Source organism: Pteropus medius, unplaced genomic scaffold (genome assembly GCF_902729225.1).
Source record: "Pteropus medius unplaced genomic scaffold, Ma_sr-lr_union100, whole genome shotgun sequence".
Taxonomy (NCBI): domain Eukaryota; kingdom Metazoa; phylum Chordata; class Mammalia; order Chiroptera; family Pteropodidae; genus Pteropus; species Pteropus medius.
The window spans coordinates 3,710,198-3,734,171 of record NW_024344253.1 but is presented as its reverse complement, the minus strand read 5'-3'; the positions used below and the strand labels follow the sequence as shown (position 1 = coordinate 3,734,171).

The following is a 23,974-nucleotide window of genomic DNA, read 5'->3' as shown; positions in this document are numbered from 1 at the left end:
AAGTAAAAAAAAAAGAAAGTTCATAATTCTATTACTCTAATAAAATTATTACAAGTCAGTCATCCGATCAATAAAAATGAGAATATAACTCATCCTCAATGTTCCTGGGAGAGTTAAATGGGAATAACATAGGCAAAGCAGCACAATGCCCAGTGCACAGTAAGTACTTAATTATCAGTGATTCTTATTATGATTATAAATGCAACTTCCAAATTATCTTTCAAATTGGCTAACAAAAGTATAAAATTTTATCTTTCTTCTAGAAACTAAAACTAAACTAGTGAGATCAGAATCATCTTAATCTTTTTTCCATAGTTATATTCTGAAGTTTTACATGCAAATAAAATATTTGTCAAATAAATGAACAACTACAAGGTTTAATTTTACCTCATCGGTAAATCTTTACTATGTAAAGTGAGGTACCTTCATCCTTCATGTTTCGATCTATCTGTGGACCAGCATTCCTTTCTCGGAACTGTATGCCCTGCATGTGCCTCTGCATAGCTTCTTGTATTACTTCAAACAATGGCTGATCCTGTTTGAGACATAATGGACATTACCTCTGTTAGAAATTACATTTTTCTTACCTTCCTCTGAATACCACAACTGAAGTTTTGTGAAAATACATTTTCCTTTGGAGGGAAAAATGGGGTCAGGGGTAGGACTGGGGAAAGCAGCAGCTCTTATACATCAAATAATACAGTTGACCCTTGGCATATGAATATTTAACATATTGTAGTTCTAACTATTAATGTCTGTGACATGAAATAATTTGTAATTTTGCTGACACAAGAAAATGAATCTTGTGAGCTTGTATAGTTTCTATTAGAGTGAATTGTTCAGCTAGTAGTAAGTGAATCTAGCTTATTATACAGAAATCTAAATTTTAAATTGGCATTCTTATTCATTCACATACATAGGAAGGGGGACAAATTATATACTAATGTGGTATTTTAGGTAAAACTGTTTTTTGACAAATGTTCTTTGAATACTTCATGATATAAATAAACATCATGGAGACACCAATCTGTGCTTGCCCTGAGGTAGTTTAGAAGTCCTCCACAGTCATAACCAAACAAACAATAACATATAGGCAGATCAGAGGTGGCAAAGGTATAGTATCACTGTACATTACTGACTGGGAAAATATTACTCAAAAATGTTTATTCATGCTGCACTGAGAAACTCTGAACTCCCTGGATTGGTAGTCAGGGCTCTCCACAACCTGGTTCACCCTTTTCACAATCTTTTACTACCTTGCAGGTGCCTTACACAAAAAGCCAAACTAGACTGAGCAGTACGATTTAAATTCTAAACTATGCTTCAATCCACCCTGAGCTTTATTATTCTTTTCATCTTTAATGTCTTTCGACAACTTCTCTCATCTCTGCTGAAATCTTACTCACCTTTTAGTTCAGGTCCAGTTTATGTGAAATTTTAGTTACTTTCTAAAGTCCTCCCTGAGACCTACCTACTAGATCATCTCCCTCCCTCTTAGGAAAGACTGCGCAGCGCTTCCTACACACCTCTTTTTGCAATGACCATATGACGTATGCATCATCTCTTCTACCATGTTGCAAGCTCTTTAAGTAAGCCCCAAGTTTTATCTCTGCAATCTCTCACAGTACCAGCAGATGCTAATAGCAATGTCTGAAGAATTAAGATTCAGATTCCTAATTACATGTATTTTTTTTTAGAAGCTAAAAGCTATTTTTCAGGAAAATAAATTATTTTAAGAAATGATTTTTACCACTGTGCCGGCCGACAAAGGAACAGAATCATCTGTAGGATACATTCTGGAGACAGGGCACTTGAGAATGTCTAGGCCATTTGGAACCACTTTACAGTAGTCTTGAATACATTGCAGCCACCACCACACAGCATCCCGGCAGTTGTATCTGGCATAAGTTCCTTCACCCAGGAGATTAGGAATGAGACCGTGTCTCAAGGTACCAGCAAATGCTAAAATAATATTCCTAAAACAACAGAATTAGGTAGATTATTTCACATGAAAACAATCACCTGAAAATCAGAAGACAAAAAAGTCACTTTTGGTGACTATTATTTTGGATGCATTTTTCTTTCCTGTCCTTATTGCTTTGTATTTTCATGTAGAAAGTGGTCAAAATATAGAACAAGCACTGAATTAAAGGTCAGAAACTTTGATCTTAGCCCTGGTTTTTTTCTAACATCTGTGTGACTTACCCTCTCTGGGATGGTTTTTCCATCTGTGGAGTAAGGGATGTGACTGGGTGATTTCTAAGCTCCCCTGTCACATCCAGCTCTAGATTCTACTTTTGAAATCCTTGGTATTTCAAAATCTAAGTAATTAAGAACATGCATTCTATTATTTTAAATAGCAAATATCAAGAGCAAAGCAAACATGTAAAAAAATAAATGAGTAGAAGCTGACCTTGAAAAACAGGATTAATTTTCAAAAATTGGTAAAAGGATATTTTATCTTTGAAAGTGTTAACCTACTATCATATACCAAATGACAACTTTGTAAGATGGCATAGCATCTTACAAAGAATATGAAAACTCTAAAAAGAGTAGGAAAGTAAGAAATAAGGACTGAGGTTTAAATCCTCGTGTTACCATCTGTATGCCTTGGAAAACCATTTAAAATGTGTAGGCCTCAGTGCTTTTTGGCTAAACCACTTAGAAATTTAATTACTTCTACGTTTCAGTTTAATACCTATCTCTTAAATAATAGTGCAGCAGGAAAGTTTTTATTTTCTGCAGTATAAAGTGTTAGCGTGTACAGTGACACTTCCAGTTAATAAAGGGCCACAGTGCTAGCGGTCTTCACCATCCAGAACAATGTCCTACACTTGCAAGTTGAAGCCAAAGACCCCTGTCCACAAATACCTCTGCAGAGGGAGAAAGTAGAACTAGCTGTAGTAGAAATAGTCATATGTCCACTAAAATGGTTTCCTACATGTCCCAAACTACCTTACAGCTGGTTGTGGCTAGATGACTGCATACTAAGGCAAAAGAATATAAATAAAACTGAGGTATGTTAAGTACAAGGAACGGGATGAACTTCCCCAGGATCTCTCCCTCTCTGCCAGAGAACTGGAGATGACTCAGGCCCTGGAAGACAGTAGATCCTCAAGATGAAGGAGTCTGTATGCTTAAACCACTATGTGAAAAGCTGCCTCCTGAATAACCATATTGGAGTAGAAGCAAGAAATAAATTTTAAGAAAAGCCATTATAATTTAAGAGTTTATAATTTATAGCAGTTAGCATGAATCTAGCAAATATATTATCCTCTAGGAATCATCTAGATCAGGGGTGGGCAAACTTTGTAAAGGGCTCGATAGTAAATATTTTAGGCTTTGTTGGCTATATATGGTTTCAGTCATGTTTTTTCTTTTTTAAATGACTTTTTAAAAAGGTAAAAACCATTCTTTGCTCATAGGCCATATGAAACAGGTTTGCCGACTCTTGATCTAGATAGTCGTGTGTAAAATTAAGCAGCAGAAATTTTTGACAGTACATGGAAGTGATAATTGGGAGCCCGAATAACAATGAAAACAATGACTTTAAAAAACTAATATTTATGGAATGCTTCACATGTGGCAGACACTGTTCTAGACACTTCTACAGAGAGCAAAGAGGATAAATAATTTATCAGGTAGTAGTTTGGAACCAGAATTAGAACCTGGCAGTCTGGCCCAAACCCAAGTTCTTAACCACTATATTATGCTGAATCCTGAGATCCCATTCTTACTTAGTCACAGTCATTTAGAAGCATTTGGGGAAGAAGCAAACAGCCTCTCAATTTCTATGGCCCCATAATGGTATCGTAAGTCAATAAGAAAAGGTCTTAGTATATTAGGTTAGTAGGGAAGAATATAATACATATCAGATGTCTACTTAGAAATTTTCAAATTTTAGAAGGACCAAAAATAAAACTATTGTTATTCAAAGAAGCAAACCAGTTACTTTTCTGATGACACCAAAATGAGGTATCCTATAAATGTCTTTTTTTCCCCAAGTTTTAACTTCTAGAGCATTGCTGTTCAAACTTAGCCTTGAGCTATTGGTAATCACAAGAGCCCCTGTGAAATTAAGGGATTTCAACCTGCCAACTCTGCCCTCTCCACCCCAGCTTCAGATTCAGGAAAACCAATACAGGGACCACAAATATGCACTTCTAATAGACTTTTGGATGATGGAGACAGTGCTGATTTGTGGAACACACTCTGAGTGGTACTGCTGTTGAGCTTTCTTTTCTACCTCCAATAAATCTATTTATATTATTATGGCATAAGAAAACACCATTTTCTAGAAAACATAAAACTAGAAGTTACAAGGCCTGACAAGACAGAAGAAAACCTGATAGTATAGTTCTTTCTACAGGACTCAAAGAGCCCGCAGTATCTTCATTATAGAAGGACTTTCAAATTCTACCTAAAAGTTCATCTGAGTTCTTATACTTAATTTAGGCATAGAAATTTTATTCTTTAGTGAGCGACGTTAATAACATGGTTATACAATTTTTTAGTTTTACTGAAAGAAATTAACAAATGCTGAAAATAACCTGACCTGTAACATGAGGAACCTGAAGTTAGTAACTTCGAAGATTTTCACTCATTTGCAATTCTATGATCCTATTAAATGAACATGTAAAAAATAAAAGAAAAAAACATTTACAGAAAACATCTCTCTCAAATATTGAGAGTGGATGGATAAGAGGAAAGTTTGAAGAGCATGTAAAAAACATTCAAACAGAAGGCTGCACTGAACCTTTTAGAGATCTCCTACCTGGCTTCTAAATAGCGCCCGGTAATCAGCAGTATACCTCTAAGTGCAATAAAAGTATCCCTTCCCCAGCAGCGGAAAATACCAGAAGAAAAATGAGGCAAGCCTAACAGGAAACACAAAAAAATAATGTTAATTTAAAAAGTACACACATGCTTATGAACTCCTTTACTATAGACCAGTCACTAAACCTGGAGACCCAGGATGAGCTATAGGTAGTCTGCGAACTCTAAAATTATCTGTAAAATGTGTGTCTACGTTTATGTCAACATCTGTTTGATGAGGTTCCATAGTTTTAACAGATTCTTAAAGAAATCTGTGGACTCAAAAGAGATTCAGAACCAGGGCTAGAGAGTAATGTCTATCTAAACTGATTTGAATGTAAACACAGATAAATTTCTTTGAATGAATTAAAGTCAGAGATCAAATATTTAACACATAAACAAACATTTAATGTAATATTAATGATATATTTGCAAAGATGCTACCTGCAACTTAAAGACAACAAATTAAATAAGAAATGATTACTTTAATGATACATATTAACTGTTTTAGTCATCTATCACTTTAGGGTCAAAGAGTATTACTCAATATCCTATTAATTCAAAACAACTTAAAAGTATTACACTTTGTTAGCCAAGAACAGTTTTTACATATGAAAACAGGGATTTCAGGTATCAAATAACTTGAACATTCTAGGTAATTGCAGCCTTTATTCATGAGATAAAATAGCGTTATCAATGGATAAAATCTAAAATTTTATTTTTAGATTGAGTTTGGTTTCCTATTAAACATAAAAAAATACAAATGTTATTTGTATTTGTACTAAAAACAATAATCAGTAGGAAAGCAAAGCAAAGGAAATTAGCATTTCACTCAAAAAAAGAACTATGCCGAAGCATAAATTTAATAAATATTTCAGGAAGGGAAAACTGAGAACATAAATAAAATGCACACAGCATTCATTCATAACTTCTAAGCTCTGACATTATCTTGTTTGTCTGTTTTCTGGTTTGTTGAAGGAACAACTCTTCCCCAATAGAAAATAAGAGCCACGATACAGAAACATCCTCTGCTTTGTTTACTAAAATATATCTATCATTGAAAATAATATATTATAAAAAATTATTGAATAAATGAAATAAAAGACTAAGATAAAAGAAAATTTGGGCAATTACTAAGTGTACTTCACTATTTAAGTTTCTGCTTATTGGGTTTTCACCTTCGTGGAGATTAGACATTTTCTTCTGTTAAGAAAGATCAGAACTACAGGTAACACTAGACATTTCTTTCTATATTGTCTCCAAAATAATAATACAAAATTTCCCTAAACACTTTGTGTATTATTTACACATGGTTGACATATATGGCTTATCTATGGTTGCTGATGATAATTTTGAGGATGATGAAAATGGCAGCTAACACATATAGTGCTCTGTGCTATACAGACTTCCTGGAACTTTAAGCCATTTAATACCTTAGATGAAATATGAGTATGGACATGTTCAAGGGTGATTTTATGTTGGAATGTCCTAAAATACAGTTTATCTTTGTTAAAAAGTCGAAATTATAAAATCTCTAGCACTGATATGTGTAAATGTTTATACTAACTTTTTGACTGACCTCTAACAGTATATAACTTATAGATAACATACCTTGAGTGATTTCTATCTTGTCAATTATTATAAAAGCTTATACTTTTTTTTTGTACATCAAAAGACACAAAGGTTTCTGGCCTCATCAAAAGAAACAAAGGTTTCTGGCCTCGGTATTCATTTTAAAATGAACCCCCAAAACCTATCTTCAAATCTAAGTACAGTCCTATAATTTGTTAGTATGGAGTACACAAAACACTCCCTCGGGATTCTAAAAGCAAATATTATAACTTTTATTTATATTTATCAACTTATCTTTTAGTTTCTATTTTTGTTTTATATTGTACCTAATATGTAAGTATATCTGGTATCATATCAATATATCTATTTTGGGAGTGCTTAACAACAGCAGTGTATATAATTAAAATGTTGAGATTACTATTTTATGTAATAGGCTTCTACACAGTAGGCTTTAAAACCAAATTCTGCATGTTAATTTTTCCCCTACAATAGCTCAGTTCAGTTTCATGAGTATCTGCATGTACTCCTAGAGGAAAAATAAGTTCCAGGAGGAGATCAAATAGTTGAGTGAAAATCTAAAACACAATAATATAACTGAAACATTCAGAGGGTTCATATGATATTCTAAACGAAAAGATAATTTTTTTGAGTCATTAGGTCCCTGTAAGTCTTTCTTCTTTGGCTGAGCAGATGCAAATTTAAGGGGCAACAGAGGAAATCACACAGACAATACTATTACTTTCATCCTGTGATGTGGTATTTTTCATTTAGTTTGGAGATTATAAACTTCAATGTCCTCAAATATTAAGACTTCCTAGAAAAAGCTCAAAATATATTAAAAAGAAAACAAAAACCTGTCCTTTAGCCTATTTCACTTAGACTAATTATTTGGTTCAGGTTTCAACACTATTTGTAGAAAAGAATGCCAATAAATATAGTTGAAAAAATTTGATTACAGTTAGTTACATAATAAAAAATTATTCAACATATGTTTGTAACTTGTAGACCTCTACATGATCTCTTGTAATCAAAAGGTTGCGTTAATTCTTAAAATTGGGAAAGAAGTATAATATAATGGAAAAAAGAAAGTAAAACGAATCTGATAAAAAAATACAAAATGTCAAGTTGAAAAAAATAGAAACACATAGTAGTATTAACTAGCCACAAGAAAAAACACATATAAATAAGTGCCTGCTGCACAGTAATAATTAAATAGTAAGCATAGTTATTATTTTTACAAGTGAATATCTATAAAATTTTATTAGGCAATAACAAAATCTTGGATTATATCATGAGTTTTTAAAAAAATAATCATTTCTCCATAACTTTTCCTCTTTGAATAATATTGACTTACATATTTTTACCTTGTAAGTAATTTCTTACCTGCAGCTAGAGTCGCACAACATTGCTCCTTTTCTTTTGTGATCTCATTTAGCCTGTATGGTACATCCATAAGCGAAGGTGAAAGAAGTGGAAGAGAAGCGTATTTTCCTACTCCACACAGCTGGACAGAACCCAATGAAAGGTGTTTCACAAAGGTAGAACCATTCTGAACAAAGCTGTAATAAATTGAAGTTCAAAATATTATTGGTAGAGAGAAATACAAAAAAATTTATTTATTCAAAAAATTTTTATTGTAGTAAGAACACTTAAGATCTACCTTATTAACAGATTTTTAAGTGTACAATACTGTTATTTATAGACACAATGTTGTACAGATTTCTAGAACTTACTCATCTTACATAACTAAAATTTTATACCTTTTGATTCAAAAAATTTGAGCAGTATTATTTTACTTGATTTCTTTCCTTCAAATAATCTCTGTACACAAATGAGTAACAATGGTAATATCAGTTGAAAAACATTTTTAATTTGGTTAGATTTCAAAGCGGCTCTCATTTCACCAATTTTCTAGGTGGCTTTAAGTCCAAGGTCTGTTACGAAACAAATAGCAGGGTTGAGGTTTCGTACTTTCAGAAATTCTGCCCAAATCAATGTGGTGGCTCCTCAACTGATACATTCTGATCTGTGGTTTCATTTTAAGGAAATTCATCAAGACAGGCAAATCACATTCATAATAATAGCAGAGTATTTTTCTCTTAACTAATGAAAAATTGGAAAAGGAACTGTGTATGTATATTTTAAAAATTATATCCATTAACTCAACTCAATGAATAGAAACAAATAATATAAAACAATTAAATGTTCCCATCAACATATATTTTTAGCTTTATAGAACAGATTTTAATATCTAAGTTTTTGTATGTTCTAGATTGAAAGATACTAATAAACTTATTATCTACTTATAAATGTTTCTGGCTGTACGAGTCTATGACAGTTCCTCATGTTTTGGTCTTTTGAGAGTGCACAACTGACTCTGTATTTGGTTCCTATACCAGCTTTGTGGATGGACATACCTTGACATTTGTTTCCATGCCGTATCCAGAAGAGTGGTGTATGCGCCGATTAATACAGCATCGAAATAACATGGGATAAGATAGCGTGGGATCTGCTTCAGGTAGAAGAACATAGCCTGCAACCATCTGCCAACCTGTTATAAAGATAATTTAAAATTTTAATTTGGTGTGATTACAGGTTAGGTATATTTTAAGAGGTAAATCCAAACATGCAACTTGACTAATCAGTAATCTATCAACCGGATATCCATTTATTAGAACTAAAAGATGATGAAAAAGAAAAATGTTTCAGGTTAGAAAACAATGTAAATATTACATATAACACGGTAATACAGTTCTTACTGTGCTCTTGTTTTTTTTTGGACATATAGCTTTACTTACTTCAGCAATAGTTCCCGATCGTGAAATAAGCCGATTACTGACATAGTCAATCATCCAATCTCCAGATCTCAAATTATCACAAAAAGGATGCCCCAAGTCATTCTTTGGTCTCATTTCTGCTAATACAGACATTAATCCTGAAAAGTCATAGAAATAGCATGCTATATTATTGGCAGAGGCAATTCGTTCCCATAGCCTGGGCTGCTGCTCGTGTCCAGTGATTTGGGGTGAACATACAGAGGTGGACACAAGGGCTGCATAGTCAACAGTGGCACTTCACATAGTTGGAGAAAAGTGTGGTCACACTGGCTTGAACCAAGATACAAAGGCATACTGAAGGGGACCACTGTCACAAGAGCTATGCAGAGCTTTCGAAGGTTCCTGAGACTCGTTCTGTTCTTTTGGATTTTAATGTTATAATATTCAAAGACAACTAGCATGGTTTTTCTGCTCTAAGGCACCTGGGGGAAGAAAACTGATAAGTCTGTGTCTTTCCATGTTGAAAAGCAGTAGGTTCATTAATATTCAGGTAAGATTTAAGAAAATCATACAACTGGTTTCGAGAGAGCAAGAGCATCTATGGTAATAATAAGAATAAAGCCTGACTTGGAAAAAGTTTTGAAATATAATAAGAGGTACCTGGAACTAAACAAAGTATCAAAGTGAGGCATGTAAGCATATCTTTAAGTAATATTAAAATAGAAGCATTAAAATTTCTATGTATGCAAAGCAGATTCTATGATTTCAATGACAGAACAATAGTACTTCTTTCATCACCCAATAAAGTATAATTTCCACCTTAAAAAATTACACTGGCTTTACTGACTTCATTTTGACTGCACTTATTTATTTAGAATTTAATTAATTTGACCATGTATGTAGCATATTTTGAAAAAATTAAAAATAAATGCAAAAATTTAAAATATAGTTCTTTTTCTCAATTTTTAATGAAAAAATTAAAAATAAATGCAAAAATTTAAAATATAGTTCTTTTTCTCAAGGGGTTTATAACTTTCTTTGAGAAACAAAGCTTAAAACAAAAAAACTAGAAAACAAGATAGTATAAAATAATGTTCTACATATGCCCTAGCATTTTCAGGGAAGGCAAATAATGCTCCCATTAATTCCACTTGTTGAATAACGGAATGACATGATGGAGCAGTGTTTTAGAGAAGAGACCTAACTATGATCAATGGGATGGAATGATTTGTGGAAGAAGAAACAAGAGTTTAGAAAACTCACTAGCTGGTTTTGTAGACTGTATTTTGTCTTAGAATAGAGTGATAAATGTGGACATAAAAAGGATACAGTATACCATAGAGGGTACAAAAAAATCTGCAAGTCATAATTACTGATTAAATATTGAAGATAAAAGTGGTATATCTAAAAATGCACTCCTGGATTCCAACATGCCTGAATATGTATTATTATAAGAAGCAGGGAAGTATAGAAGGGGAATTTTGTTTAGGGGAGAGAAAGGCCAATGAAGTGGGTAAGTTTGATTTAATCTGAAGTTGCTGTAAGAGCCTGCTGGAAATATCCAGTGGACTGCTAGAAATATGTTAAACTGTCAAAGAGAAAGGGGGTTAGTACAAATCAGTTAAGAGCAATTATATTTAGAAAGAATGAGAAAAATCATTTTATAAGAAAGTAAAGAGAACTAGTAAAAATCTAGACTTGACTTTAAGAAAAACAAAGGCCAGAAAAGAAGTTCACGAAAATGTAGTCTTTTCAGTGAAGATGTTCAACAGCTCAGAGTGAAAACAGAGTAGAAAATGTAACATACACATTTCTTTATTACTCATAGCACAAAACTTTTTGTGATGAAAATGAAAATGTTTTAGGAAAAAAATGTCATAAGTAAAAAGTATCAAAAATTTTATTGAGCTCTCTCAGCTCTTCACTTCCAAGATGGCCAAAAAAAGAAGGAATAAGGGTCATGTCAAAAAGGGCCAGGGCCACATGCAGCCTATTCGCTGCACCAACTGCACCCAATGCATGCCTAAGGACAAGGCCATTAAGAAGTTGGTCAGCTGTGAGGGACATTTCCGAAGCGAGTATCTTCGATACGTATGTACTTCTCAAGCTATATGTACAACTACATTACTGTGTGAGCTGTGCCACTCACAGCAAGGTAGTCAGGAATCGCTCTAGTGAGGCCTGGTCGGACCGAACATCCCCAGCCCGATTTAGACCTGCAGGTGCTGCCCCACAACCTCCACCAAAGCCCACGTAATGAGCTAACTCCAAAGAACTATTCTCTGGAAAAGAATAAAGCAGAAATTATACTTAAAAAAAAAATTTTATTGAGAGCTTCTTATATGCTTGGTTTTGTAGAAGGTATAAAGTTAAAAAACAAGGTAAAGAACATGGTGGAGTGAGAGGCGTCCCCAGATCTTTCCCTTTGAAACAACAATAAGCTGAACATCTAAAACTGAACAAAAAATACCTAACCTGCACACCAGCTCATCTGAGTGTCGGATCTGTGCCTAAGAGCTACCAGTTACACCTGTGGTAAGTACTACTATCTCCCATTTATGGAAGAGAAAACTTAGACATGGAGAGTTTACTCCATGGATCTACAGCTAGTCAGTGTGACCCAGGGAGTCTGGTTTTAAAGGCTATTTTTTTTACCCATAATAATAAAGGTTCATAAAAAACACTGTGCTAATTACTAACATAAAGCAATGTATTCCAAGGGCCAAGTAATAGGTATAGCCGATAAGTGCACTGAGTGTCCAGACGTCAAAGAAATTACTGTGAAAAGCAATGATTAAGGAAGGCTTTGTGGAAGATATATGACTTGAATTGGCCCTCAAAGATGGATTAAATGGACAAAGACATAAGGAATTAAAAAAGAGGCACAATACATGGGAGAACTAAATGAACCCACAATATATGTGATAAACCAATTTCTTAGATAAAAATCCAAGAAAATATTACCAACCAGATGGATTAAGCTGATAAATATTTAGTTTTTATATCCCATCTTACAACCACTCTAACTTCATAATATTTTACTGTAAGTTCTTTTTGTAGGGTAAAACAAATATGTAATGAAAAAAAATATTTCGAATTAGATGAAAAAGGAAGATGAATGTATTATATTTACAACCTAGTCCCATTTGGGGCCCAAATGAGTTATCTCATTTAATCCTCAAAAAAGCCTATGTATTGGGCAATATTATTCACATTTTATAGACGCAGAAATTGGAGCACAGAGAAATTATTTGCCAGAGGTCAATAAATGAGTAGGCAGCAGAGCCATAATTTGAACCTAAGAAGTCCAACTCTGAACACATACTCTTATTTCTTTAAAGAAGACACCATATGACCCTAAAAACAAAAACAAAAGCAAAAAGCTTAACTATCCTTACACCTGCTTACCTTGAAGACCTGCATATTTAAGAGATGACCAGTTTGGTATATTATAACATCCCCCACCATCTTCTTGTTCTTCTGATTCACACCGGTAAAGTATCTGATTTAGCTCAGCCAAAGTTAATTTAGAGGCAATACTAAGATGTAAAAAAAAAAAAAAGAGAACCAGTTAAATATAGTGAAATTTCACTTGCTGTTAATAAAAATTAAAAAAAATTTGTTTTAGGAACTCATTATAATATACATTATAAACAATACACAGTTTAAATAGTAATTAAAGGATAAAACATGCTAAAAAACCAATTATTAGAAGTAACATTTCTTCCAAACCAAGAAAATAATCAAGTGCCAAATTAGAAGTATACTAGAAAATCTTTTGGAATGTCAACTCTATTTGAAAAATAAAAATTAAAAAAGAAAAAAGAAAATCGTTTGGTTGCTATGCTCTTTATCTCATAAATTTATTTTTTTTAATCTTTCTAGTTTGGGCTTAAGTTTCCTCAAACCTCCATTGTATTCTCCTATGTGGGACATCAAGAAAATTTTTTTCTAATTATCTTAAATTCAAAATACTTATCAAAGGACCACTAAAGGGATAATCAAAAGTCACAGTTAACCATCTCAGAAATCATGTAGTACTCTGTATATTTTCTCTCTTTTCCCATTCTCTCCTCTCCTAAGATTGCATTGCCTTTCACGTTGGTTATTCAGAAAAATCAGTATTTTCTTAAAGACCCTTCTAGATAATGGTCAGAAGGAGGGGTCTAACTATTATGACCTAAATTTCCCTTTGTTCAATTAGCAGTAAGATTGTATACTGACCACACCTGAATACAACTGAAACCCTATTTTCTTGCGCTTTTAGTTGCTCAAGTAATTTCATTTTACATAACTGAATACATTCCTTTTGAATTTTATGTGAACACATATCCTCTTGACTATACTTCCTTATTTCTCTTTTATTCCGTCTCAACTTAGAAAATCATTGGTGGCTGTGGTTTGTTCCCCCTGTTTCTGCCAGTCTCTGTCCCCACAGCAGGGACGTACTCTTTCTTCCTCTGTCATTTCTAAGTCGAGTCTGAGTCAAATCAATCAGCAATCTCAGTACCAACTCCATTCAGGGCAATATTTTTCAACATGTAGCTAGTGAACTCTTTGCATAAGAATTACCTGCAGAGCTTATTAAAACATAGATTTCTTGTCCTTGTCCTAAGACAATTTGAATAGGTCTGAGGAGTATGCATTTTATAAGCATACTATAGAAACACAACTGTTTCATCATTGATTTTTTTTAGAATGCAACTACTTTGCTAAGAATAGTTTGAATTAAGAGTTAATATCCTTAATGATAAAAGTTCTTATAAAACAACAGACAATAGAGCACAACAGAAAAATGGGCGAGTATGTAAAATGACATATCATTGAATAAATACAAATGGCCAATGAACAAAGAATTTAACTTGACTAATATTTAAAATAAATTAAAATGAGATGTCATTTTACAGTATTTTATATTAACCAATTTGATTAGTAACAGCTATCACTTATCAATAACTCACTAAGTGTCAAACACTGTTTTGAGTGTTTTACATTAAGTAATCCTCATAACTCTTTAAGAGGGGCACTCCAATGATCTCTATTAGGTAACCTGCCTGAGCTCTAACTTGTTACAGCTAGTAAGTATCTGAAATTTGATTCAAACCCAGATAGTCTGGTTCTGTACTCTATGTTCTTAAACACTACATTATAATAATATATACTCAGTATTGGTAAGGATGTGGGGTAATGGACTCTCTCACTTAAAATTGAAAGTATTAATTCATATAATCTTTCTGGAGGGGAGTTGGCAGTATTAAAAGCCTCAAATATGTGACTATAATCTAATCCAGAAATTTCATTCTGAAAATTTATTCTAATGAAAGCGACATATATTGAGCACTTATTATGTGCCATACATTATGTTAAATGCTTTATCTATGTTATCTTATTTAATCCTTTATTTGCATTATTCTATTTAATCCTTAAGAAATTTAAGAGGTAGGTACTATTATAAACCCCATTTTCCAGATGGAGAGACTGAGACTAAGTAAATCTAAATATCTTGACCAGGATCATACTAACAGTGGTGAAGCTAGATTTCAAAATCCATACTCTTCCTATATGTGATACCACCTAGTAATGAAATAATTAATAAGGGAATAATTAAGGATTTATGCAAAGGTGAATGTACAAACACATACATAATGGGAAATAACTGGAAGCAATCTAGATGTCCAAAAATGGAGACTGATTAAATAAATCATGGTATATATATATATATAGCCATATAATAGAATACATTGGCATTTAAAGAAAATAATGTAGTAAGGAGTTATGATGCATGCAGCTTAGTCTCAAATAGTTCAGAAAAACTGTATGTGTGTGTGTAGATATAGGAGTACATATCTGTGTATATGAATGTATAAATCTATGTCTATGTCGGTCTCAATATCTATATCTGTATCTATATCTAGAAAGTGCTTGAGTGCAAGAGAACATTCATGCAATACACACACAAATGATAAAACACTAGGGCAAAATGGTAGCAATCAGTAATGCTGATACTACTGGTCCTTGGGCCACCCTGTAAGTAGCAAGGATACAATGACTCTTACAACTGCTTAAATCAGGTTGGTGGTAAATCACCAGATTTTAAAGTGACAAATCTCTAAAACATGAGGCATACTTACGAAGCGAAAGGAATTTTTAATATAGGATCTGAGCTGTCGGCAGAAAGGCTCCCAGATTTAAAGTGAGGACTGAACTGAGTTAAATGATTTCGAAGAATTCCAACAGCGACTTGTGCATGTGGATCAAGACTAACTCTGAAAACGATAATTAAAAAATTGGCAATTTTTAGGAGTAATTTATTCAAAATTAACAGGATAGGTTAATTATTTTAAATATAAGCAAAGTTGACAGTTTGAACTCTAACATACCTGAATACAATAACACTTCCTGGAGACAAGTTTTCAAATTCTATTTCTTGAATGTATTCATTGGGTCCTTTTGTGGCAATTCCAGCTTGTTTAACAATTTTACTTTCATTAAGCTTGAAAAAAGTTATATAAAACCACTCAATAAATAATTCTAAAGTCCTTAAAATGTTAAACACAGTAGTAAGATGAGAGTACCAAACTACCTGAATATGTTCTCTAATTTCTGCTGTGATATCTGGCATTCCATTGATTGAATTTTCATCCCTCTTATAAGGTTTTGTATTTCTTTCAATAGTTCTAGCTTCAAGAACTACTTCTTCAATTTTGCCTAGGAATATGTAAAATTTTAATAAAATTTCATATTAAATAATCTGAAATTAGAAATTGCTAAAGGTGTTTTAAATCATTTAAAGTTGAATATGAAATATGTTAACTTTTTAAAAATGCAAAACAATCTGAAAGTAGATGATTCTACCCAAGATGCATTTTTCATACCATGCTTGTTTTTAAAATCACAAATTAACAAAGCTTTATTTGAAAAGAGATCTTATCAAGAATTACTTGATAAAAAGTACTAATACTAAATTAGAAAAAAATCTGGTCCTATTACCTAGCTTAAGGAAACAGTACAAATACAACTGAAGCCCTGTATACCCTTTCTTCCCTTTCAGAGGTTACCACTGCCTTCAGTGTATGTTCATTGATCCTGTGCATTTTTATGACGTGTGTTTCCCTAAACAACATATGTAATTTTCATATTTCCAAGTTTTATTAAAGTGGATTCAAATTATATATATATATTTCTGCAACTTGCTTTCTATTGGACAACACTGTACTTTTTTTCTAAGATTCATTTGCATTGCTACATTAACTCTAGCTCATTTATTACACATGCCAAATTTATTCTACTGTATGAATATACTAAAATGCATTCATTCTTTTAATGTTGTCATCAATTTTTTTCTCTATTATAGTGTTACAGTGACTATTCTTGCGTGTCTTCTAATGAAAATGTACAAGAGTTTCTCAGAAACATACGTAGGAGTAGAATTGCTGGGTCAAGGATATATAAAACTTTATTATTTAAATAATTTAAGCTTTAGGCCATTAATCTAAGACAGTAAGTAAAAGTACCTTTTGATATAGAAATTCTACTTCTGGTAATATACACTAAGAAAATTGTTTAAAGAAAAAATTTATTCCTAGTGTATATTTAAAACTTAAATAAGAACACTGCTAAACATACTAGAGAGTATTAAAAATTGATACTAAAATAATAAAATATGAAACATTTGACATAATAAAAATCACAATTTTGTGAACTGATAAAATAGAAATAAATGGTTTTAGAATGATCAATGACCAAAACAAATCCTGAGAGATAATATTATACACACTGATTGCAGCCATGTAAAACTATATATATGCATTAGCAAAATCAGACAAGATCACTGAATATAAATTTGTGAATGTTTAAAAAAACTAATGAACAGTTAATCCTAAAACTATTCAAGTTGATAATTTTTAAAAATTGGAGTTACGCATATTTATCAATTAGCAACCAATACAATATGATGATCTTTATGAGAATCTTCACTCAATCAACAGATTTTGACTGTTGCTGTATGCACAGAAGCATGTTATGCTATAATATATTATATATCAGTAAAGAATGAAATATACACGTTTAGAAAAAAAAATCCAGCGATAGTAAGGATATACCTCAGGGATGTATTTTATAATTAAGTACAAAAGGAAGAATAATAGAGACTATAATTATATGTTCAGAGGAGAGAGAGATTACTGAGTACTTAGAGAAGCCTTCACAAAGAAGGTGAAATTCTAGTCCTTGAAAGATGTAAAGAATTTAAACACAGGTGGAAATAAGACTAAGGTAGTAGTGAAAACATCTATTTGGCTGAAATAGTGGAGTGATACAGGGCTAGAGAGGCCGATGAGAATGGATTATGACAAGCCTTAAATATTAAACTATTTTCATTTTGGTTTATATATGTATGTATGCATGTATATACACATATAAATATACATATATACATGAATATACATATATATTTCCCTGGGTATAAAAAAATACACGTTCATTTTATACAAATTAGAAAATAAAGGAATGTATTAAGATGAAAATGAAACTATTTGCAACTCAAAAATATGTTAATATTTGAGAACTGTTCCACGTAGTAAAAATATAAGTTACCAAAAATTTCTAATTCTTTTTCTCAACTACATCCACACTTGCACTGTGTTATAATACATATGACATATGACGATTTAATATAACAGTATGATTTAATATAACAATATAATCACAATAAAGTTTTTAGATTGCATTACCAGGGATGCACATTTGAGGGACTTCCTTGCTGTAAAATGAAGTCTTGGGATTCTTGAAAGCAGTTCTAGACACAGCCACAACAGACTGATGGATACTAGGTGAGTGTCTTGTTACTGCCACTATGTCTTCATCAACCTGATCCACATACACCTGAGAAACAGAAAGAGCAAACACACTAGAACTCAAACTGGAAAGACTTACTCTGAAATTGAACCTTAAGAAAGAAACTTAGAAAATTTAGTTTCTTGCCTGAATAAAACCCTTGGCCCCAAGCTCTTGATGAAGTTTATTGATAGCACGCCTAGCTGCAATAATTCCACTCTGCAAATTAACATCGCCCGTATCTGATGGGGATGCTCCAGGATTCCACTTAGTGTAAAACCGTTCTTCAGAAACCACTGAAATCTGAACAAAGTTAAAACTCAGCAATGTCTACATTTTCATTAAAATGAAAACTTCTGGTAAAAATGATCAAAGTTGTTGGCTATGTGGATTTTAAAAAATAACACATAAACAAACCTGATGAGGCACTAATTCATCATAGCCTTTAGTACTACCACTAGCACAACACGCCATAGAAACAATCATGGAACTTGGGAGAGCATCATATGCTGATCTATGCTAGAAAACAACAACAACAACAAAAAAAAACAAAAGTTTATTTTCTTTCCAATGCAAAGTGCCATCCTATAGCATAATGAAGTAGGATGATTACATAAATACGTTCTATAAGATACATTAACTGGCTTTAAGACGAATAACAAAACTTTCTAAAAACTATGCACCATAATCATTTATAAATCTAAGACACTATTTTAAAGTATGTGGACATTATTGCCACTAATTATCAGAGAACTAAATATTAAAATATTTAGCAAAATAAGTAAATACAAGAAGCAGAATAGACACTTACCACAATAGGACACTCATTATCATGGGTAATATCCATAAACAGGGCATGTGCAATAGCTGGCATCAAAGGCCTCAAACAGGGCTGAACAAATGACCCAACAGGTTCTCCTCCATATCGGTAAACTAATCTGCCCTCTTCATGACTATTATGTGCACTCATTGCCTCTGCAAAGCATTATTGAATATTTTAATCTTTATTATTAATGTCCAAGAAGAGGTTAGATTTCTTATTATGACTGACTTTCAAGAAAAGACCATATAAATATTATTTAAAATAAAGCTGCTTTAAACATTTAAACAAATGTCCATTAGTAGTGACAAAAAGGTTTTCTCTATAACTTAACAGGGAAAATGACACATGTAGGTAAAAGGGAACATATGTTATTTATTAGGATGTTGGTTATATGAAATCTATGGGGAAAAAAATCTAAAGATTATATCATATATCCAGATAGGAGATGAAAATAGATTTCTATATTTTCAACAACAATTAAAAATTGTTTTGTTTATGAGTCATGAATTCATCCCACAGGCTTTCAATTTAAAGTAAGATATTTTACCCCAAACTGAAATATTTTACTGATAAAAACAGACTGAGTTATATTAGAAAATTTTGTGTAGAATACTTAAAAGAATATTAACTATGTTGAAAATTATAAACATTGTCTATAAAGCTATTAAATGCCTTTAATCCACTTAAGTAAAAAGAAAGTTTTAGGTGGGAAATACACGTACACTCGGCAAGCCTACCTCTTATTAAGGAACTAATTCCCAGTCTAGTAACAAAGACATTGTCCAAGTCTTCACTTCCTGTGAACAGTTCTGCCACTATATATAAATTGGGTTGCAATTTCCTAGCAGCATCCAACATGTACTGCAAAAAGCACAGTCACAAATGTAACAGGAAGAGAAAAGCAAGATGGGAGGGAAGCAGAGAAGGCAACACTAGTCATGGATTTGACATAGGAAAATATCACAGAGCAAGACAAAATGGAAATCCAAGAAGAATTTCCAAATAAATCGAGTATATATAAAAACACACGAAACAGAATAATACACATAAGAAATAAGAATTTATAAAAAGGATAAAACAGTTAAAAGGAAAGATTAGATTTTGCAAAGATAATAGGGACAAAATGAGGAAGAAAAGGAAGAAGAAAAAGGTTAATGTCAGATTAAACAATGGAAATTATAACTTTGCAATTCTGCTACACTTTCCCCTTGTTTTATGTCTATTTATTTTTAATACCTCTAATCAGATTATTAATTTACAGGCAGTTGACCAGACTATTATTGACAAATTGCCTGCTGGTGAATCATTTATTACAAAGATTAGGTCCGACTGACTAGACTTCAGCCAGTTTTACCTACAGATGATGATAATTGCTTATTCTTAATCAGAAATGAAATTGGTTCTAAAATTTTTAACACAATGTTTGCACAAAAGCTTAATAAAGTACCTGAAATTCTATCAGCTAACAAGTAGGATTCTAGAGGATTCTGTAACTTAAAATTAAGCAAATTAAGTTTTAATACTCTGTTCTGCCATAATGTTGTAACAGTTTTAGAAGTATGTATTTTTTTGCTAAAGGTATATGCACACAAAAAAAACTCTGACACTTTTTTTTTCTTTTTTCTTTTCTCTTCACTACACTCTCAAAAATAAGAAACCTCTAACAATATCTGTCATTTTTTGGAACTAAACAATGTTCTACCACATTAACTGATGTTCACTAAATACCTCCAAAGTAAATCAATCTTTCAATGCAGGACACAAAACATACATATTATGTTACCACTTGAAAATTATAGAAACAGATATTTTTCTGATAAGCACACATTTCCAAAGAACACTAAGTTGTCACTAGAAAGATACTGAAGATCTTATACAACAGGATGAAAATTATGTGTTTACAAAGCTATATCATGTAGAAGATGATGCTGTAAATGTTGGTACTGCTAAGTTACTGTAAAAAGCCTAAAGAGGACTAGACCTTTATGTTTACACTTATAATTTTATAAATAATTAATAAAAAGCTGAACCAACGAGACTAAAACTAGCTACAATACATTATGTTAGTGTTTAAATAATCAATATAAATTAATAAGTTATTCAACTTTACAGTGACTACTAATAAATATATTGAAGGCAACCTAAAAATAACAGGAATAAGAGAAATTAATATTTATATTTTTATAAATATTACATAGCATAACTATATTATAATCATTCCATTAAAATAAATACTAAATTAATCAATAAAATAATTATTATAAAAGTTACATTATATTAAATTATTATATTAAAATTAACATAATAATTAACATAAATACATTGAAACATATGATTACATTATAATTATCACATATTTTAATAATACATAAATATTAAGTTGTCTTACTGTTATTTTAAGGTTCCAATAATATGACTTCTTTAAAAATATTAATATTAAAATATAAACAACATTTTAATAATATATATGGCAGTATGGTCATATATATTAAAAGAAACAATATGATCTACTTCCTTAAATTAGAAAAATATTAACTCAAACATTTCATAACCCAGTATTTTATTATAGCCATACCAAAAGAATCAGAATTATGCAAATTACGTAAAAGTTTTAAATACGACCACTAAATCAGTGTTGGTGTCCAAGTAGCAAAAGAAAACATACCCTACTTAAGGAAAGCTATGACAGAATAGTGAATTTCTTTCCCAATGTAGATGAATTGTTTTTCTGTACCTCAGCTACATGAAGAGGTGTGGAGTGGCAGTTATCAAGACGTACTCCCTGGAAATAAGTTGCAGTTATTTCAGTGTATTTTTTCATGTGCGCCCAGAGATAAGGACAGTCCTCTGGTTTATTCCCATAGCGTAATTTAACACTGTCTCCCCAGCAAATAAGTTCTCTCCTCAGATAAACATCTGAACCTGTTAAGAAAGGAGTGTGCTTTCAATGGTTCAAGAAATAAAATGAAAAAAAAATTACTTCAAGGAAACACTGCTATTTTAAAATAACATTGACTATTTCCACCACAAACCACATATTGGTTAAAATTATATCTAAAATCATTTGGGATAAAATTTTAAAAATTAATATTTATTTATATCTTATCTATTTTGTTAAAATTCTAGCTTATAGTCTCTTCTAAAAATATGTGCTTAATGTTAACAATTCAAGTTGCTTCTTAAAGGAAAACAGTAATAGTAATAGTAATATCATTGGCCCTTTAAAACTACGATTCTACCAAAAACATTTAAAGATCCATCCCCACCTTGCTTCCCATTTTTGGCAATAGGTTACATTAAATTCATGACATAAAGCAGATTATTATTATTTTTTTTCATTTAGAATGGCTAAAAAGGAGAGAACAGAAATACTTAAACCCAAAGTTAGAGTCATTTTCTAAAAATGAGATTTTTGAATTAAATGTAATATTATTAAAACAGACTTCTAGTTTTGAAATGCTGAAAAATAAATAATGGGTTCCCTACGAATTCTTCCTGGAAACAAAATAGTGTAGAAAAATAATATTAGGAATAAGTGAGAAGGAACCTAAAAACAACTGGCTTCTAGTTTAACTCTAATTAAATATCTTAATGCTCTTCTGGCTAATGAATGAAAATCTCTCTTTTGGCAATATAATTTTAACAGCAATGGTTTCAAATGTCTTTAAAAACCCAACAGAATAAATTTTTGCACAAATAAAATCTAAAGCAGAGCCACACTATAAGAAAAATATATGAAAGCTGTTCTTTTTGAGGAAATACGGGGTAGGAAGGAAAGGAGGGAGAAGAAAATGAATACCATCCTTTCTGTCAATCCCTTCTCTCTCAAACTGTATACACCTCTGATACCTCTGTTATGAAATAGTTTAAAAAGCACTAGCCAACTGGGTGAAAAAAATCAATAAAACTGTTTATATTTTGAGCTTTCCATGAACTTTTCTTTCCCTATCCATAGAGAAGCTAATCAAAATGACATACCTGGTTCAGCAAAGTTTCGAAGGGGATCATCTCCCATTACCCATCCATTATGTGCCATCAGAAAACAAGCTTTATTTGGGAGATGAATCATAGATTCTTCTGTGGAGAGGGTCATTTCCTCAAATGGGAAAGTAAAATACCTATGAAGATTAAATTAAATATTAAATCCATACAGAGAAGCTCTTTGGAAAGAATCTGAATCAGCACCATTAAAATTAAAAATTCCTCCCTAATCAACAGAATAAAAAAGATTAGTTTGACACCAACAGTTTGACCTATGAAGATTTTTTCTTTATTTTAAAAAAATTTATTTATTTAAATTAGTTTCAAGTATACAGTACCTTGGTTAGACAACTATATAGTTCAGAAAACAATCCCCCCAATTGCTCCCTCCCTCCCCTGGCCCTCCACCTAGCCATCATATTAATGCTAACTGCATTTCCTTTGCCGTGATCCCTATCCCCATGACCAACTATCAACTACTAATGTGTACTTTTTTAACCCTTTGCTCCATTCTCCTAGACGCCCAACCTTCCTCCCCTCTGCCTGTCACCAAATTATCCACTATATTTGTGAAGATTTTCATAGGTCAAAAATCTTCAGTAGACTTTCTGAGTAAATCTAGTAGGATTTGAGGAATGGAGAATTAGCATTATAGCATATCTGGTCAACATTTTAAATAACTAAAACTCTCATAAAATTTCTAAAAAAAATCATTGAGGTATTGATGTTACTTTTACTACACTTTAGCTGTCTAATCCATGCTGCACATTACTTAAAAGGAGCTAAATACTTGCTCAATTTGATTAATACTGAAATTATTAGTAAGTATACAGTCCTCCAGAAACACTAACGTAAATAATTATAAATTGGTTCTCTAACTAAAGATTTGCCTAACAAAATTAAATTAATTAATATTAATCCTAGTTACCAAATTAAAACTATTTCAATTAAAGAAATGTACCGGAAATCACACATTAATGGAAACATTTAGGTTAATTTGAAAAGTTAAATACAATTTTCAATTTTTAACCTTTAATGAGAAGAAAATAAACATGGAATACCTGGTAACTAAAGGATGTCTTCTAGTGACAGGTCCTAGTTTAGGTCCGTGGCCAGCCAGTCGTTCATAAAACACATTTCCCAAAAGGCAATTAACTGCCTAGAAAACAAT

The 23,974-nt window shown here is 31.9% G+C and overlaps 1 protein-coding gene and 1 pseudogene across 4 annotated transcripts in view; one reads left to right on the top strand and one right to left on the bottom strand.

The window, feature by feature from the left end:
- The window catches only part of AGL (amylo-alpha-1,6-glucosidase and 4-alpha-glucanotransferase), a 58,280-nt gene that overhangs the window by 12,899 nt on the left and 21,407 nt on the right, over window positions 1-23,974 (bottom strand). For 3 of the 4 annotated variants that reach the window (XM_039869555.1, XM_039869557.1, XM_039869556.1), the window contains exons 10-27: window positions 23,865-23,962; window positions 22,801-22,940; window positions 21,557-21,744; window positions 19,560-19,683; window positions 18,811-18,974; window positions 18,417-18,518; window positions 18,147-18,302; window positions 17,897-18,047; window positions 15,748-15,872; window positions 15,545-15,657; window positions 15,296-15,430; window positions 12,573-12,703; window positions 9,186-9,322; window positions 8,805-8,938; window positions 7,771-7,946; window positions 4,775-4,877; window positions 1,751-1,976; window positions 424-535 (exon numbers count right to left, since the gene is read on the bottom strand). In XM_039869555.1, the coding sequence (XP_039725489.1) occupies window positions 424-535; window positions 1,751-1,976; window positions 4,775-4,877; window positions 7,771-7,946; window positions 8,805-8,938; window positions 9,186-9,322; window positions 12,573-12,703; window positions 15,296-15,430; window positions 15,545-15,657; window positions 15,748-15,872; window positions 17,897-18,047; window positions 18,147-18,302; window positions 18,417-18,518; window positions 18,811-18,974; window positions 19,560-19,683; window positions 21,557-21,744; window positions 22,801-22,940; window positions 23,865-23,962 (2,515 nt within the window). Of the gene's footprint in view, window positions 1-387; window positions 536-1,750; window positions 1,977-4,774; window positions 4,878-7,770; window positions 7,947-8,804; window positions 8,939-9,185; window positions 9,323-12,572; window positions 12,704-15,295; window positions 15,431-15,544; window positions 15,658-15,747; window positions 15,873-17,896; window positions 18,048-18,146; window positions 18,303-18,416; window positions 18,519-18,810; window positions 18,975-19,559; window positions 19,684-21,556; window positions 21,745-22,800; window positions 22,941-23,864; window positions 23,963-23,974 lie in introns of all 4 variants that reach the window. The other variant, XM_039869558.1, reaches the window with a different exon arrangement.
- LOC120607799 (40S ribosomal protein S26-like) lies at window positions 11,097-11,421 on the top strand (annotated as a pseudogene).